Source organism: Artemia franciscana, chromosome 9 (genome assembly GCF_032884065.1).
Source record: "Artemia franciscana chromosome 9, ASM3288406v1, whole genome shotgun sequence".
Taxonomy (NCBI): domain Eukaryota; kingdom Metazoa; phylum Arthropoda; class Branchiopoda; order Anostraca; family Artemiidae; genus Artemia; species Artemia franciscana.
Window position 1 is genome coordinate 37,147,555 of NC_088871.1, and position 20,246 is coordinate 37,167,800.

General features: G+C 35.9%; 1 protein-coding gene across 2 annotated transcripts in view; it reads right to left on the bottom strand.

Annotated features, from left to right (window-relative positions):
• Window positions 1–911: 911 nt before the first annotated feature.
• LOC136031366 (peroxidase-like) overlaps window positions 912–20,246 on the bottom strand; it is a 110,337-nt gene continuing 91,002 nt past the window's right edge. For both annotated transcript variants that reach the window (XM_065710869.1, XM_065710870.1), the window contains exon 14: window positions 912–1,307. In XM_065710869.1, the coding sequence (XP_065566941.1) occupies window positions 992–1,307 (316 nt within the window). In that variant the 3' untranslated portion in view covers window positions 912–991. The remainder of the gene's footprint in view (window positions 1,308–20,246) is intronic.

The window sequence follows — 20,246 nt, forward strand, 5'->3', positions numbered from 1 at the left end:
TGTCGATCCTCTGCTGCAAGGTTTATCCTCCTTTCAATTTTTACTTGACACTTTATTTTTATTTTACACCTTGAAAAAATCTAGAATCTTTCTTTATTGTTATTGCTGAGGAGCATATTCGATTGTTGGATATGGGAAAATTTTTCGTAGTGATACTAAAAATATTCTATAGTCAAACATGCCGGGGGTTATGGCGATGAATTGCCCGTCAGCTCTATGTTAGTATCTTTACCCCCTCAAGTACTATAAAAAAATTCTCTAAGATTTAGTATTTTCAGTGAAAGATTTTGTTTTCAAATTTTTTTACGTCTGTTCTTTGATTTTATTCAGTATTTTATCCGTCGACTTAAACATTTAACGATTTTTTACATAAAATGCGGTTGCCTCATGAAGAAAAGATTATGTTACCCATTCAGTATTTTTTCGCTACCGCAGGTATTACAGTTTTCTGCTCAGAATCCTTTATCATCGTCAGAAATACTTAGCTTGATATAGCCTTAAACATGCAGCCTACTAAAGAGAAATAGCCTACAAGAGTATTCTAACATATAGGAAGCTCTTACATAAAGCCTATTGTGGGGTTCATCCGAATACTTAAATTGAACAAATATGTTGGTCTTTTTAAAACTTCCAATTTAAGATTAAATTGTTAAAATTGAATTAAACTAAGTTAAAACTTTAGATAACGTTAGAAATGAAAAACTAAAACTAATAGTTTTCAAATTTAAACTGTAAATCGTGAACTAAAACTTCAATCTTTAAAAATTTCTAACAAAAACTAAAAGTTTAAGATAAAAATTTTATAACTTAAATATTGCATAATATGTTTATTATCCAGAGAACAAATTTGATAATCTTCATTAAGAATGTAATAGAAAATTGTTTTAAATTCCTAGCAGAACTATGAAATGTGAAAAAAATAATCATTTATTTTAAAAGTATATACACAATAATCTCTGAGTAAATATTTCAAAAATACACCTAAGTTCTTCTAATATCTCCTATTCCCTCTATATTCCCTTTCGTGATACTTATTTGGGATTCTCTGCTCAAATGAATAAATTTCTGGTTTGTAGTATTCTGGTCTGGTTCTATATGTTTCGTAGTGTTCTGGTTTATAAGGTCCATAATATTCAGCCTTATATTGACTTTGCTCATAGGGGATCTTTGGCTTAGATGGCTTATGAGACGGTCTCTTCTGATACTGGGAATACTTTGGCTTGTAATTGCTTGAATGAGGGTCTTCTTTCCATGGGTAAAGGTCTATACGGGGTATGGAGTAGCCTTTACACGATACTGGCTCGTTACTGAAAGAGAATAGGTATAAGCAATTACAATTAAGATAAAACTGAAAACAATGTAATGCAAACGTATAATAGGTAATTGCAAAGCCGAGTCTAAAATTTTCCATTTTAAGCCAATCACAGCCTAAGAACAGATAAAGGAGGTGCTTATGCTAGATTTATAACCTCGACTCTCGACAACTCCAGTTCAGCCTCAGAAATTGAATTAGATATAATTTTTCAACTCCTGTAGATTATTTTTAAGAAATAAAAGTCAATATGCATTTTCAGTCAAAAAGTCATTTTTTGGATATTTCCATTAAAAAACACTTTATAACTTTTTCGAATGTTTTCATTTTAAAAAATGCTTTTTTAGCATTTTAAAGACTTTGAACAATATTTTGCCTCCTCTAAACTTTCGTGGATTGACCCCATGAATATATGGAAATTTTGATATCTTTTCCTTTCCTTTTCCCATTTGATTGTTTAGATACACTGATGTATAACATAAATTTATTTCCAAGCGAGAGGAAGATGTTTTTAGTATAACTAGAAATTACATACAAACTAAAAAGACTAAATCTAAATTTATATACAGACTAAACCTTGATTTTATTGTAATTTTTACAGATAGTATAATTTGTCACCATGCTGTTCCCGTATTTTTCGGTCTTCTAAGATGAGAAACGTGCTATATTTGGCATAACTTCGCCCAACTGTTCAGAAGACATATCTTACCATCAGCAAACGTTTTAAAAGCACCGTGATCTATTGCAGTCCGTTTTTTCACAAAGAAAGAAAATCGTGGAAAAAAAGATTGAGAGGAAAGAAGACAATTGTAAAACCATAAACGCGTTACCGTAATTCATAAGAGACTACCCTGTTTTTATGAGCTCGTTGCTCACAATAACACTGCTGGTAACAAGCTCCATACCTTTAACAAAGATTTTTTTTGTGGCATTTGAAACAGACATTACCGGTCATTTAAGCCTTTTTTCCGTGACAAACTCAAATCTCGATTGACGATCCATATTGTAGAAAAATATATTTTCTGCGACAATCTCGATTGTCATGTTTGGTTTTCCTTCATATCTGGATTGTTACTTGAATTGTGAAAAGATGAATCATGGTTGATAGCAAGGTTCGACTGGAATTGCAAAACCAGCGACAAAACTCAAAATTTTTTATAATGGGTTATGTTGAGATCTTCAAAACTTGTTATTTTTAATTATATTCATTATAAATATACACAAAATGATTTCAACATTCCTCAATACTTATCCTTGGCAAAATTTTACCGGTAAGCATTCGGTTTTGTTGGTGACAGTTTTTGTCACCATGCATCTTACTCTATATGCCAGTGCAGATATGGGATGTTTGACTACAAAATTGCAATTCTAGCTGTATTATATTTGACATCGGTGTCTAAGGCCAATGGCTGTATTAATAACATGGGAATAATTTTGGGGATCAGGCCTATTCCCTCCCCAGAAATCTCCGAGAAAACTATCCATATTTCTCCCAGAAAATCTCACCGTACAATTCCCCCTTGTAAAAATTTTCCACAAGAATTTTATCGGGGGGATACACCTAGCAACGATAATATAGATATTTGCACCATTATTACAATCTAAACGATTTTCTAGTTGGCCCCAGTCAGATTGACATTTTTCAATCAAAATTGAAAATTTTGTTTTCTGTGATGAATCCTTCAATCCAGATCGGGATTACAGATTGTCGCGTAAAAACAACTTTAGGTCTGCATCTCTGTTTCCGCCATTGATTGTCATTGTTCTTGGCAGATGCGTAGTGAATGTTTACGGTTTACCCGCTATGTTATTTGCTTAGGCGTCATAGCAGAGTGGGTGGCATGCTGGACATGCAAGTCCATGTCTTTTGGGGCAAGTGATAATTATTTGGTTCAAAATGGGGGTCAGCAATTTGACTGTAAGCTCAGCCAGAGTTGACCCACCTCCAGATAGGAATCTGCGGGAGGGGGACGGGAAGTGTTGGTTGATTTGCCCCCCTCCAGGCATAGCACTCCTACCCAAAGGAAGAGAATCAGGTGATCATTGCCTGCAGTAAGCAGCGGACCTTTGCTCTGCATCCAAAAAGTTTAAGCAAGCTCGGAATGCAATACCTTTTCTGGAATATCGTGTTTCTATTTAGGTAATAAATCTATGGACAAAGCTAGCCGCTTGGAGTAGCATTTCGATGGAGAGTCATAGCGATGGACAAGAATTCTTCAGGAGCTTTTTTGTTTTCTTGCATGGCAAATCAGCCTCATCTGAGTTGTACAACTCATCCGCTGTATGCATAGTTCATCTGGAAATTCGTTATTGTTTTTACAATGAGTACAGAGAAATTTGTGAGATCGTTTTCTGAACGAAAACAATTTCCGATGTTGGGGATAAGTAGTATTACTAGTAGTAGTAGTATTAATTTATTATCCAAAAGAAATAACAGTCCCGAACTTGTATCACTCTACATTGTTCAATCGTAAGACTGATTGAAAAATATAGGTTTTACCTACCTTTGGGCTTTTAGGTACCACTTGTAGTAGGCCTCACTCAAGCTGCGAAGGAATTTTGGTGAATGGAGAAATCTAATTTGGAAACTAATGCTGTAAGATCTTTCTTTTCCTGCTCATGTGTTTTCAGGATATGGTAGCTAGAATTTAGTCTGGAGAGGGGGCAACAAAAATTACAAAAATCTTGATATTTCAGCCTTTTCCTGACGGTATGTGCAAGCAAGCAAAGGAGCATAGATAAAGCACGAGAAAGTCTAAATTGCTCTGCCTCATTCTTAATAAGACTTCCCTGAAAGTTTCAACTCGGTTTCCGAGTTGTAAGACAAATCAGGGTAGACATACCATACTATGGCTTTTCAACTCTCGGTTGCGACGAAAAAAGTCTCACCCCCCCCACCCCCAGCCTTAGCAAAATTCATAGTTCATCTGCAAACTTATAGTAGTTTAATATCAACTTTTTACTCCACAAATATAACAACTACTACTACTACTAACAACTCACTGTAGCACTGAGCCGCCTGAGGCCAACGGAACTCTGCCCGCTTCTCCTCTGTCCTAATCTATTTAAACTTCACAAGAAGTTCCACTTCCTCTTAAATCCTTCCTTGCAGCCTCCTCTCACCATATACAGGGATGATCTGCTTTTTGTTTGGCCCTAGGTGGTTGGTCGAAGAGGACGATCTTTGGTAATCTCTCATCGTTCATCTACAGAGTGAGACCTAACCATCTAAACCTTTCTTTCATCTCTATCTTCCTAGAAAGTGGGGTAGTGTGTATTTTTCGTCCAGCTTCCTGTTTGAAATACGACCAGTCGGATGACATACCCAAAATAATCCGTAGACAATTCCTCTGGAAATTAGTCCGAATAGATATTGGCCCGAAAGAGCGATAAAACTTCCCCTAATTTTATTTATTTTGGGTGCGGGGAGGGGAACGTTAAGCGTTGGCCTCTAATCCACAAACCAATATTTAAGGCCCTTACCGATGTCACCCTCTGCCGACTGAGTGGGCCAGACTTCTTAATCGGTTTTATCCTTTTAATGTTTACACATATAAAATGAACTGTTTCCTGTAAGCGACTTTTCCCTTCAGCTACTGGCGTCGTAAATTACGTAGTTAGATAACGGGGGAGGATGATAAAAGCTCTACACCTTAAAAGTTGTTTGATTTCAATTTTGTATTGAAATGATTTGGAATGTATTCCGAAAATTAAACTTAAAACCACAGAAATGAGTCTCTGAGCTATGGAATATGTACAACTAATTCCATCAACTAGGAAACAAGTGTAGGCCAAGGTCAGCATTCTGGTAATCTGCCAGTGAAGTTAATTCACGAAAACAAAGGAAGGGTTGCGAACTTCCGAGTTCTAGGGGGCAATTTTGTTGTTTTTCTCAATTTTTTAGTGAATCTACCAGACAGCATTTTCAATGAAAATAAATAAAAAAAATAAAAACCTGAAGAGGAGCAAATGCCCCCTCCCCCAATTGGCTAATTGATGTATATGTAGTGTGCAAGTTTCCATGTGCTTTTCTTTTCTATAGTAACCAGGAATATTACCAGTTAAGCTCTCCTCCATTTAGAAACACTAGAGATAAGAAGTAGCAACAAATTGTTGTAAGCAATATCTATCTTTATGTCACGGATCAGCTAATCGTTTCCAATTAACTTTTGGTAATCGGTTTGAGAATCCCAAAATTAGGTTATATCCGTTCTTTAACAAAATTGTTTTTACTACCACTTCTGTCAATACTGTAATTAATTTTGTAGATAATTTTTTTCAAAGCATTCCCTGTTCCTTGTATGTTTTTGCTAATGTCTTTAAAAAGAGATTTGAGTCATTTTGCTCATCGAGAAGATCCTTTTTAAAAAATTGGCGTTTGAACAATGAGAATGGATAATAAATGAGCAAATTTTATTAATTCCGCATGTCTTAATTATTTGGCAAATTAATTCATAATATATTACTTAATTCTTAATAATTCATTATTAATTTGAATTAATTCAAATTAATTCTCGATAATTCAGCAAATCGTAATTAAAGGGAAGACTCTACCAATCTACAAGAGGCTGGTCCTCGGGATAAGAGAACTCAAAAATAGAAGGAAAAATAGACAAAATATTGGTTCCCTTCCAAAGGAACCCAACAAAGGGCTAGAAAGAGGTCAAAATAAAATATCTCTGGCAACCTAGTAGGGAAGGGGCGGCCGTAAAAACTCTAAAATAGCCTATCTGATAGGAAATTAAAATTTTTAGTTCTCTTTTTCAGGCGGAAACTGATTGGAGAGCAGCCAGCCTTCTCCCATAACCGTTTACCTACCCTGCCCCCCTGTAGCCCCAAAGATATTTAATCAAAGTTTTGAGATAATCATTTTTTCCGAAGCTTCAAAAAAATGGAATAATTATGCTTCAATTATCGACATCATCCCCAAAAAACCGCCACCACTACATTCCGAAATTTGCCTTCACCTAACATTTTCGTGAATTGTATTTCGTCTCTCCGATCAGCTCGAAAACATCATTCATAAATTTGTTGGCAAGGTGAACCCCTACTCAGAAAAAAAAAATCTAGTAAGTCGGTCTATGATGCCTGAAGATGAGCCCAAAATTGTTTTTGTCTCTAATGGGTCTATAGCTTAATGTGCATGTAGAATTTGCCGGATTGTCCTTAATGAAAACAAAAGTGTTTTCCTTAAGTATTTGTTCTAAGAAAATGTTAAAAATAAGTTCCTGGTTAAAGTGACAGGACCGGAAAACAATAAGCTCCTGGGCAAAGAGATACCCCAAAACTGGTTGAAAGAAACCACCATCCCCCCAAAATTGAAAATTGTAGCCAAAAATAACAATTAACATGTTTTGACTCCCTCCCCCTCCTCGAGGTGCGCACCCTAAAAAGGGCTAGGAGCTCGTAAGCGAGGAAAATCTTGTGTACTTTCTACTTCATTTTTCTTCTTTGATTTTAAAATAGCGAGAATTTCTATGAAAAAAATGAAACAGTTCGTGGTAACGAACTGTAGTAAGGAGCGCCCCGGCTCAATAGTAACCAAAACTCTAAAAAGTGGAATTTTGGTACCAATAGCTACATCAAAAGAATCGCATTTTAATGCTGATTTTAAATATATAAGTTTCATCAAGTTTAGTCGTACCCATCAAAAGTTACGAGCCTGAGAAAATTTGCGTTATTTTAGAAAATAGGGGAAACACCCCCTAAAAGTCATAGAATCTTATCGAAAATCACACCATCAGATTCAGCGTATCAGAGAACCCTACTGTAGAAGTTTCAAGCTCCTATCTACAAAAATGTGGAATTTTATATTTTTTGCCAGAAGGCAGATCACGGATGCGTGTTTATTTGTTTTTTTTTGTTTTATTGTTGTTTTTTTTCCCAGGGGTGATCGTATCGACCCAGTTGTCCTAGAATGTTGCGAGAGGGCTCGTCCTAACGGAAATGAAAAGTTCTAGTGCCCTTTTTAATTGACCCAAAAAATTGGAGGGCACCTAGGCCCTCTCCTACGCTAATTGTTTTCCCAAAGTCAACGGATTAAAATTCTGAGATAACCATTTTATTCAGCGTAGGCGAAAAACCTTATAACTATGTCTTTGGGGACGACTTACTCCCCCACAGTCCCCGTGGGAAGGGTTACAAGTTCAAAACTTTGACCAGTGCTTACATATAGTAATGGTTATTGGGAAGTGTACAGGCGTTTTCAGGAGGATTTTTTGGTTGGAGGCAGCGGTTGAGAAGAGGGGGATATGCTGGGGGAACGTTCCATCAAGGAATTTGTCATGGTGGAAGAAAATTTCCATGAAGGGAGCGCAAGATTTACTAGCATTACTTGAAAAAAAAACAATGAAAAAATAAATATGAAAGAGTTTTTTTTTCAGCTGGAAGTAAGCAGCAGCATTAAAACTTAAAAAGAACAGAAATTATTACCCATATGAGGGGCTCACCTCCTCCTAACACCTCGCTCTTTACGCTAAAGTATTTTTAGTAATTGCAACTATTTATTCTGCGGCTTTTGTGATTCAGGGGTCATTCTTAATGAATTGGGACAAAATTTAAGCTTTAGTGTAAAGAGCGAGGTACTGACAAGGGGGTGAACCCCCTCATATATGTAATAAAAACATGAGAATACAAAAGTTCTTTACGTAAGCTAATTTATAGTTACGTATATGTTTTACCAATTAACCGAAAATCGGAGGGCAACTAGGCTTCCTCCCTCGCTCTTTTTTTCTCAAAATCATTCGATCAAAATTATGAGAAAGCCATTTAGCCAAAAAAAATTAATATACAAATTTCGTTCTAATTATTCCTCTGCGGAGAGCCAAAATCAAAACATGCATTAATTCAAAAACGTTCAGAAATTAAAAAAAAAAACAAGTTTTTTTAACTGAAAGTAAGGAGCGACATTAAAATTTAAAACAAACAGAAATTACTCCGTATATGAAAGGGGCTTTTCCTTCTCAACGCCCCGCTCTTTACGCTAATTTTTTTACTGTTTTAAAATGTAGAGTTAAGAGAAAGAGTCAAACTTTAGCGCAAAGAGCGGGGCGTTGAGAAGGAAAAGCCCCTTTCATATACGGAGTAATTTCTGTTCGTTTTGAGTTTTAATGTCACTCCTTACTTTCATTTAAAAAACTTGTTTTTTTTCATTTAATAAAATAAAGAAGTGTCATTTGAAAACCGTGTTTGCAAAACGAAACGGTTAGATTTTCCATGTTCCGTAGAAAATTCCCATCAGGCAACAAATCAAACTTTTTTATAATCAAACCAACACAAGTTTTGTAGAATCCAATCTTTTAGTTTTAAGCAGTTGGGAATAATGCAAACAATTGCAATAATGAATTCATTAACAGCAGTGTCTAAATACAGTCTGATTTACTCACAAGCTTAGTTCAGCAGGATTAGCGAAATACATGACTCAAGGAAATATTAAACCTAGTAAGGGGAAATACCAGGGCCGTATCTAGGGTGCAACATAAATGCATATAAAAAAATTTATGATGGTTTTACTATTTTTTGTAACCCCACACTCTCCCCCCCCCAAACAAATACCCCTCCCCCGAACAAAATCCTGGTCATGGCCTATGGAAGTACTGAGGAAGCTTCGCTTCATTTTTTAAAGGAAATTTGGTACTTGTGTCTTATAGCCACCACACTCAAGTTCTGTCAAGAAGTGACGGTTGGTTAATGCTAATAAAATAAAACAAAATATGATGAATATGTAACATTTTATCACCAAAATTATGAAAACTACAACAAAGAATTATGGAAGGGGGGCCGACACCTTATTATATGAAATACGTAACCTAAAGTAACCTAACCTAACCAAAATACCAACTAAATGTTTAATTAAAATATAGCTAAAATATAGTTTCCCACCGAGCCGAAGCTAATATTGTCTGGTATAAAGACCATGAAAACCATTTATTGTCTCATGTTTGCAATACAAGATCTTGAGTGTAGTGGCTATAATACACAGGTACCGGAAATTTTTCTTACTCATCATTTCATGTACTTCTTCCGTCACTGCTAACAAATTTCTAGAACCTATCTAGGTTATCAATTTTCGAATAAGAAAAAATGAAAAGTTGCTCAATTTGTCTCATCGGTATCAATTTGTTGGCAACGATACAGCTGACAAAAATACCTTACTTTTTCATCCAGTTATGAGAGTAATCTATTTTTCGAAGGATCACAAAATAATCAAGGTCAGGGGGAAAGCTACGAAAAATCGATTGAAAGGTGTCCTCTCGTCTGTCCCGATTTGCGAAGAAATTAGATAGCTCAGTTTAGTTACATTTATAAACGTTTCCAGGATTTAGGATACAAATAAAAATAAATCAACTTTGTTATGACTATGTTTGAGCAGTTGGACTGAAATACTCACAGCCTTCTGCACACTAGGTAGGCTTGATAATCTCAGGGTTATCCACTTTAAAAACAATTATATTCTTCAGGTGGCGCAGGCTGTACAAGACAAAAGTGTGCTGCGCGAGGTGAAACAAGTAGAACTCCAAAAAAATTGCACCAGGTAGCGGAAAGTAGGCAATCCCTACTTTCAAAAAGGCCACGTAGCAAAAACACCACATCTTAGTCAGCCCACTTAGTCCCAACATAAAGGAATTCTGAGCAACAAAGTACATTTTTGGTTCCATTGCTTCGCATCCAACAAGACTAGATGAGTCATTACCCTGAATGTACAGTCTTTGCTACTGATCAAAAATTCCCATATCGTCAAAAATCCCATATAACTTTTTTTTTATAATTCACGCTAGGGTCATTTTATTTTGATCCATCTTCTTCGCACAATTGTTCAATTGCTACAACTACTGCTACTACTAACAACTGAATGCAACACCAAGTTACCTGAGACCAACACAGCTACGCACAATCTTCCTACATCGTAATCTACCATAGCTTCCTTGTTCACACCTTTCAAACAAGTCCCAATTTCCTTTACATCCTTTCTTTTAATCTCCTCCCTTCCCATTCAGGGACAACCTGCTTTTCGTTTGGCCCTAGATGGTTGGCTAAAAAAAATGACAACCTTTTGTAATCTGTCATCCTTCATCCGCAGACCGGGTAATAGCCATTCCAACCATTCTCTCAGCATACCCTGAGAAAGTGGAGTAGAACCCTATTTTTCGTACATCAGACTGTTTGGAATGTGATTAGGCAGAAGGGTACCCACAATAGTCCATATACAATTCCTCTGGAAACCATCTAACAGATCCTCTTCCTTCTTTCGATTTGCCTATGTTCCAGATCCTCCTCCTCTTTCGATGTACCAACGTTTCAGAATCATTTTTGACCGCTATCATCACTTACAGATCCTCCTTCTTCTTTCGATGTGCCTACGTTCCAGATCCTCCTCCTTCTTTCGACGTACCTGTGTTCCATATCCTCCTCCTTCTTTCAATGTGTCTACGTTCCAGACCCTCCGCTTTCTTTCGATGTGCCTACGTTCCAGAATCATATTTGCCCACAATTATCTCTCTACCTTCCAATATTCTAATTTTGGTCAATAATCGATTGATTTCACTCATAAAATCGTAGTTTTCAAAAAAAATATAGGAAATATCTATATTTGTTTATATGAATTACGCGTGTAACGTGTAGCAAGCATTAATTTAGTACATTAGCACCCATTTTCAATATGATAGTCTTTATTTAATTTTCATTTGTTCTTTTTTTTTCAAAATCATTTGCCACAGAGATATTTAAATTCAGTAAATAAAATCAATTTTTCAAATTTAAGCTTTTATACGATTCAGAGTCAGCAAACAGGAAATAAAATCCCCGCTTTCCATGTCAACTTCAGCTATATCTTTCCACTGGATTGCAAGATCGTGACGAACACAACAATGCAAATTAACGAACCGAATTTTAACTTATATCTGGGAATACTAATTCCATTTTGACATATGATAAGAACTAATGGAATTCTCTAGCAATTAAAGGGATATATGGATTGCAAGAGAGAACTAACTTCCCCTGAGAATGACAGTATCCTTAGTGACATAAGATTATAATAATAAGTATGAGTTGGTATTGGGTAAGGGCCACGATAGAAGGAATTAAAATGAAGTGATCTTCATGCTTGATTACATGTCCTTTCTCCCTTGGAAAATGTCAAAACAGAAAATTTAGTACCACGTGTGCCCAATTTTTCAGAAATCTTTCTGGGAGTTCAAAAAAGCATAGACCCATTAGCTGACATTAGAAACCTCAAATCTTTTAGTATTTGATGAAAACGACATAATATAATCTTAAATAAACATGATGATTTACTAGCCAACATGGATTAATCAAAGATATTTGATCATTGAAGAGGCTTATGGATTTCGAATGTTTGGTTCTAGAGGGGTTGCACATCCCCGTCTAAAAAAGAATAAAGTAACCAAAGCATCATATTTCTTAAGTGGTGTATCTTCTCAGGTTTTCTTAAAACAAATTTTTTAGAAGTAATAACAGAGCTAATAATTCAGCTGATTTGTCCATGCCAGCCGTAATCAACACATATATCGTTTCTTAATAATGGCATTCGAGTTCAAATTCTGAATGATTCTGCTGCAGAGTCGCATTTCTGCTTCAAAAATTTTGCAGACCCGTAATTTCAAGCTGTTATTAGCTTGAAAGCAATAACAGATACAAATTTGAAACTTATTTAAGACATTAGATTGTGAGACTGAGAAATATAATTAATCTGATTTTTGTAAAATTTTATCCATTCCAAAAGAGCTTCATTTTCTATTCTACTTAATAGTAGCTTAAAAACTGTCCTATAAACTCCTTAGGCCTTATGTAAAATTATGATTGCGTTGAACATGAAATAATTTCTTCGAAAGTCTACGGTCAAAATTTGTTAATTCTCCTTCATTCCTGGACATTTCTGAGATTACTCATTATACATACATTCCTGAAAATGTAATTTCAGAAAGTCGAACTTGAAGTCCCAAATTCAGATTTTTGCTTGTTGATATAAAATTTCAATTTGTAATTAGGTTTTCTGAAATCCCATAAAAACACTGTATTTCACCCCATACCTGGACTTACATAAGTCTATTTGTGATTCGAGACAAAGGTGGGGGATGGGAGGGGTATGTCCAAATTTCTTTCTTCAGCTCATCAATCAAAAAAGACACTTCAGACGGCAATTAAAGTTGATTGAAGGTAAACGTTGACATCCAAGCTATGTATTTTATGTGCAAGAGACAGTCTTAGCTTGGTGGGGGCTGAGGGTAATTTCCCTCTTGTAATCAGGATTCTGCCCATAACAGTTTGTTAGAGGTTGACAGCAGATAGGATGGCGGTTTCCTAGCTGTGGCATCCAGACACTGTCTGGCTTTGGCAGTCCCAAACTTTTGTCATTAATACATCCATTCTCCCAGGAGGGACTGTGGTAAGTAAGCCCAAATTAATGGGAGGTATGAATCAACGCTATAAGTTATAATTTTGAGAATCAGGGCCCAATATAATGCCCTCAGGGCCAAGGGCCTGATTTCTTGTCATCAAGTAATATCTGCCAAAAGAGATCATCAGGTTTCAAATGAGAAGTAGGAGCGATCCAACCTTAGCGGAGAGACGGTGTGGTCCCTAAGTTCTTATCATTAGGACATCTACCGGATGAGATGGTCAGGTGTCATTAAGCTTGGTGAGAAGCCAAACTAGTGTCATAGTTTTTGAGATCAGAACCCGATTTGACTTCTATGGGAGAGGAAGGGGGTTCCTTAATTATAGTCTTTAGGACTTGTAACACAAGATAATAAAAAAGGTAAAGAATACGGCACTGGAATTTGCAGTCCCTATGGTTGTTCTTATCTCTATTTCATGGCCCTTCAGCCAGGAAGTACAATGGGAGGCTGGGGGCCAGCCATCTTATGCTTTCGCACACCCTTCCTGTTTAACTTCCCCAGATTTCTCCAGGTAGTCATTTAGAGCTGGGCCGAAACTGGTTGAGCTTACAGAGTCATGTCCCTGACCACCGCAAATTAAACATGACATTTGGAGGCCTTCATTTGATCTGACTTTCGTGTAGGGAGAGGGTCAATCCTTTTCATAAGCAAAACTGGTTGAAAGAGGAAGTTAATTTCCACTTTGTTCCTTTGTGGGTCTAAACCCGATCCTGTCATGTAGAATAAGTAATTCCTAGTCTCTCGTAATCAAGGCTTCTGCCAAAATTGCATTTTGAGTTTCAATTAAATTTGATGAGAGGTAACACCTAGTTTCCGAGTTGCGCCTCTTGGTGTCGGAGGAAAATCGGATTTATATAGGGAGAGAGGAGCCTTTAAATTGCAGTCCTCTGAATATGTACCGAAGGGGAATGTCGGATCTTAATCAAAATTATTCGAAGTAAAAATTAATAGTCGAGGCTCTGCTGAACTCATGTCCATTCAAACTTCAGCTTTGAGAGTCGGTCTATGATTCTTCTTGTACCAAAATCTTCATAGCAGGCTGTTGGATTAACCCAAATGTGATAGGCAGTAATAAATAGTGTCCTAGTTGCGCCATCTTCGTGTTCCAACCCTATCCTAACTTCTTTTTTCTTAAATTGGAGAGAAGGTAAAATCTTTCAAAAGCCTGAAATCAATCATAAATAGCTTTATACGTTGGTATTATAAAGTTGTTGCTGTTTTCTTCTTTTTTTACACCGCAGTCAGGCCCATATACAAGAATTTATTTTGGTGCGGGTCGGTTCAATCTATTTGAGGAGTGCAAGTTGAAAAAAAAGTCAATATTTAGAGAGGTTAAGTGGAAGATATAATGAGATCTTAGACCCCCATATCCCTCCTGTGAACGTGCCTGGTTGATAACTTAAGTTTTTGTTGTCCTTCTTGTTGTTCTTTTCCTTTCTTTATATGATTGTTTTGTGTAAAGTGTTTGGCTAATAAAGGCAAACGATATAATTTTGATAATTATGTAGCCAAAAATGGAATCACAGTTAAATCATCCATTCTAACTTTTTTAGATTTTCCAGTTTTTTGGGCAAATTTTTCCAATCAAGAAAATCACAGCCCTCGCTCCTCGACCTCTTCCAAAGATGAAAGGTATTTCAAGGAGAGCTTCAATGATCCTTCTTATCATCAGACTATATATTACTTCATAAAAAATTCTATTGCAGAAGCTCCTTTAGCGATAAAAACACCCACTTTAGTAGCATTCCTCCTGAGAAGAAGCATGTTGCTTTATGATCTGAATATTTAAGCGTTCCCGTTATACATTTTCCAGGAAGAAGAAAGAGAAAAAATAAAAAAGAGACCAAAAGATCTGATACAACTTTTTCTTTTTGTTCTAGTATCTTGCTCCCGGTAGGGTGCTCTGATACACTGAATCTAAAGATGTGATTTTCATAAGGATTCTCTGTCTTTTAGGTGGTCTTTCCCCCTTTTTTGCAAAATGAGGCAAATTTACTCAGGCTCATAAGCATTGATGAGTAAGACTAAACTGTATATTTGAAATCTGCATAAAAATTCGATTCTTTTAATATATCTACAGGTATCAAAACTCCGTTTTTAGATTTTCAGTTACATTTGAGCTGGGTCGCTCCTTACTTACAGTTCATTACCGCAAATTGTTTGACTAACTTAATTTATATAGTAAATATAGAATATGTTAAAATATGTTAGTCTGAGTTTCAAGTTAAAAGTGATAAGCTTTGTCAAAATATTAAATAAAAAAACAAGTTTTTTTTAAATGAAAGTAAGGAGCGACATTAAAACTTAAAACGAACAGAAATTACTCAGTATATGAATGGGGCTTTTCCTTCCCAAAGCCCCGCTCTTTACGCTAAAGTTTTTTTTACTGTTTTAAAATGTAGGGTTAAGAGAAAGAGTCAAAATTAGCGTAAAGAGCGGGGGGTTGAGAAGGAAAAGCCCCTTTCATATACGGAGTAATTTCTGTTCGTTTTAAGTTTTAATGTCGCTCCTTACTTTCATTTAAAAAAAAACTTGTTTTTTTTATTTAATTTCGGAACGTTTTTGAATCAATGCATGTTTTGATTTTGGCTCTCCGCAAAGGAATAATTAAAACGAAATTTGTATATTTATTTTTTTTGGCTAAATGGCTTTCTCATAATTTTGATCGAATGATTTTGATAAAAAAAAGAGTGGGGGAGGAAGCCTAGTTGCCCTCCAATTTTCGGTTAATTAAAAAGGCAACTAGAACTTTTAATTTTTTACGACTCTTTTTATAAGTAAAAGATATACGTAACTTCTAAATTAGCTTACGTAAAGAACTTTTGTATTCTTATGTTTTTATTACATATATGAGGGGGTTCGCCCCCACGTCAGTACCTCGCTCTTTACACTAAAGCTTAAATTTTGTCCCAGTTCATTAAGAATGACCCCTGAATCACAAAAGCCGCAGAATAAATAGTTGAAATTACTAAAAATACTTTAGCGTAAAGAGGGAGGTATTAGTAGGGGGTGAACCCCTCATATGGGTAATAATTTTTGTTTGTTTTAAGTTTTAATGCTGCTGATTACTTCCAGGTGAAAAAAAAAAATTTCATTGTTTTTTTTTTAAGTAATGCTAGTAAATCCTGTGCTCCCTTTATGGAAAATTTCTTCCCCCATGACAAATTCCTCGATGAAAAGTTCCCCCAGCATATCCCCCTCTTCTCAACCCTGTCTCCAATAAAAAAATCCTCCTGAAAACGCCTGTACACTTCCCAATAACCATTACTATATGTAAGCACTGGTCAAAGTTTTGAACTTGTAACCCCTCCCACGGGGACTGTGGGGGAGTAAGTCGTCCCCAAAGACATAGTTATGAGGTTTTTCGACTACGTTGAATAAAACGGCTATCTCAGAATTTTCATCCGTTGACTTTGGGAAAATAATTAGCGTGGGAGGGGGCCTAGGTGCCCTCCAATTTTTTTGGTCACTTAAAAAGGGCACTAGAACTTTTCATTTCCGTTAGAATGAGCCCTCTTGCAACATTCTAGGACAACTGGGTCGATACGATGACCCCTGGGGAAAAAAAACAAACTAACAAATAAACACGCATCCGTGATCTGCCTTCTGGCAAAAAATATAAATTCCACATTTTTGTAGATAGGAGCTTGAAACTTCTACAGTAGGGTTCTCTGATACGCTGAATCTGATGGTGTGATTTTCGTTAAGATTCTGTGACTTTTAGAGGGTGTTTCCCCCAATTTTCTAAAATAACGCAAATTTTCTCAGGCTCGTAACTTTTGATGGGTACGACTAAACTTGATGAAACTTATATATTTAAAATCAGAAATAAAATATGATTCTTTTGATGTAGCTATTGGTACCAAAATTCCATTTTTTAGACTTTTGGTTACTATTGAGCCGGGTCGCTCCTTACTACAGTTCGTTACCACGAACTGTTTGATTGATTGCAAAACTGAATCTCCTTTAGGTTTTAGATGTTCGATATTCGTTTTAATATTCGATATCGATGTTAAGCACACTTTATTTGTATTGATGTCAATTACCACGGATCACTCCTTGCTTCCGATGTTTTATTTCATGAGACAGTTTGAATGATATATATTGTCCAATTTTCTATTCTGGAGTTACCAGCTGATCAAACCAATATTAAACTTCAAAAACGTGTTTATCTTTTGGCAAATTAAAAATAGCTTTTTTGATAGGTTTTAAAAGAAATTGAAACACCATTTAAGCTACTTTTTAAAGAGATACCAAATTATGGAAAAGAGCAAAATTTAGAAATCTCTAGCTTATTGTAACGCTATAACTGCTAAGCCACAAAAGAAATGTTTATCCAGTAGTTTCCCCATTTATCAAAAACGACCATTCCAGTAGCCTCCCTGCTGAGATTAAGCCCTTCGCTTTAAGTATATTAAGGAATAGATGGAAGATAGTTCTCAAGCTGAAGAAAGAAATAAGATTGAATTCCCGAAGCGGGCCAGGCAATCTCAACTCCTATTAACACCTTGGACCAGTATTATACTCTAATAATAGAAAGGCGAATCTTGTTTTTCAGAAGGGGGTTTTTTCATGCAGGAAATTAGGTTTTATGTCGAGTTTTCAGATGACAATAAGTGTATCTTTTGATGGGATTTGAAACTAAAACCCTTAAATCCTCCAAACATTAAATAAGTTTTAGTCTATTTATATTTTTGAAAAAATATGACGGGATTAGGTGAAAAGTGATACTTATTAGTAGATGAATATCTGAAGCTTGATAGAACTAGAATTTAATCCAGTTAGCCTGGACAGTTAAATGACAGAGAAATTCCTGAAATCTCCTGTTTTTTAAGCTATTAAATTACCAAAAAATAGTGCTTCAACGAAAATTAAAGAGTTGTATTATAACTGTAAATCAGCACAACGTAACTTGCGCAATAAGTCAAAATTATAACACAAAATTCGTTATAAAATCAAAAATCGAGCTTCAGACAAACAGAGATTGAAATCAAACAGTTCGTGGTAACGAACTGTAGTAAGGAGCGATCCGGCTCAATAGTAACCAAAACTCTAAAAAATTGAATTTTGATATCAATAGCTACATCAAAAGAATCGCATTTTAATGCTGATTTTAAATATATAAGTCTCATCAAGTTTAGTCTTACCCATCAAAAGTTACGAGCCTTGGAAAATTTGCCTTATTTAGGAAAATAGGGGAAAACACCCCCTAAAAGTCGTAGGATCTTAACGAAAATGACACCATCAGATTCAGCGTATCAGAGAACCCTACTGTAGAGGTTTCAAGCTCCTATCTACAAAAATGTGGAATTTTGCATTTTTTGCCAGAAGACAAATCACGGGTGCGTGTTTATTTGTTTGTTTTTTTGTTTTTTTTTTGTTTTCCCCAGGGGTCATCGTATCGACCAAGTGGTCCTAGAATGTCGCAAGAGGGCTCATTCTAACGTAAATGAAAAGTTCTAGTGCCCTTTTTGAGTGACCAAAAAAATTGGAGGGCATCTAGGCCCCCTCCCACGCTCATTTTTTTCCTAAAGTCAACGGATCAAAATTTTGAGATAGCCATTTTGTTCAGCATAGTCGAAAATCATAATAACTATGTATTTGGGGGTTACTTACTCCCCCACAGTTCCTGGGGGAGGGGCTGCAAGTTACAAACTTCAACCAGTTTTTACATATAATAATGGTTATTGGGAAGTGTACAGACGTTTTCAGGGGGATTTTTTTGGTTTTGGGGGTAGGGTTGAGGGAGGGGGCTATGTGGGAGGATCTTTCCTTGGAGAAATATGCCATGGGGGAAAAAATTCAATGAAAAGGGCGCAGGACGAATCTGGTCACGTTAGAAAAAAACGTCAAATTCAGAGCTTAACATACAATGCTGGGTGTTTGGAGCCTCTCTATTATGGAGTATAATTTGAAAATAACACAACTATACGAGCGATAAAACATATATACCACAACCATAACTCAACTAACGAAAGAACTGCTAAGAGATAACACAACTATAAAGCGAAAACAGGTGAAAACTAACGGGAAAATAAACGAACTAAGAGGTGGAAGGGGCCCAGAGAAAAAATATAATCATTTTTCAATTTTGAGCCTAACTTCCGCAAAGGAGTAATAATGTCAGAAGCCCCGAAATACCGAATTATTTTCTTTTCAAACAGTTCGTGGTAAAGAACTGTAGTAAGGGGCGACCCGGCTCAATAGTAAACGGAACTCTAAAAAACGGAATTTTGATGCTAAAAGATACATCAAAAGAATCGAATTTTCACGCTGATTCTAAATATATAAGTTCCAATTAATTTAGTCTTTGTCATCAAAGTTACGAGCCTGAGAAAATTTGCCCTATTTTGGAAAAAAGGGGGAAACATCCCCTAAAAGTCATAAAATCTTAACGAAAATCACACTATCGCATTCGGCATATCAGAGAACTCTATAGCAAAAATTTCAAGCTCCTATCTAAAAAAATGTGGAATTTCATATTTTTTGCCAGAAGACAAATCACGGGTGCGTGTTTATTTGTTTGTTTGTTGTTGTTTTTTTCTTTTCCCCAGGGGTCATCGTATCGACCAGGTGGTCTTAGAGTGTCGCAAGAGGGCTCATTCTTACGGAAATGAAAAGTTCTAGTGCCCTTTTAAGTGATAAAAAATTGGAGGGCAAATAGGCCCCCTCCCACGCTAATTTTTTTCCAAAAGTCAACAGATTAAAATTTTAAGATAGCCATTTTGTTCCGCATAGTCGAAAACCATAATAACTATGTCTTTGGGAATGACTTACTCCCCCACAATTCCTGGGGGAGGGGCTGCAAGTTACAAACTTTGACCAGTGTTTACATATAGTAATGGTTATTGGGAAGTGTACAGACGTTTTAGCCAAAAAAAAATTAATATACTAATTTCATTTCAATAATTTATGTGCGGAGAGCCAAAATCAAACATGCATTAATTCAAAAACGTTCAGAAATTAAATAAAAAAAAACTAGTTTTTTTAACTGAAAGTAAGGAGCGACATTAAAACTTAAAACGAACAGAAATTACTCCGTATATGAAATGGGTTGTCCCCTCCGCAGTCCCTCGCTCTTTACGCTAAAGTTTGACTCTTTGCCACAATTCTACTTTTTAAAACAATTAAAAACTTTAGCCTAAAGAGCGAGGGACTGCGGAGGGGACAACCCATTTCATATACGGAGTAATTTCTGTTCGTTTTAAGTTTTAATGTCGCTCCTTACTTTCAGTTAAAAAAACTAGTTTTTTTTAATTTAATTTCTGAACGTTTTTGAATTAATGCATGTTTGATTTTGGCTCTCCGCACATAAATTATTGAAATGAAATTAGTATATTAATTTTTTTTTGGCTAAAACGTCTGTACACTTCCCAATAACCATTACTATATGTAAACACTGGTCAAAGTTTGTAACTTGCAGCCCCTCCCCCAGGAATTGTGGGGGAGTAAGTCATTCCCAAAGACATAGTTATTATGGTTTTCGACTATGCGGAACAAAATGGCTATCTTAAAAT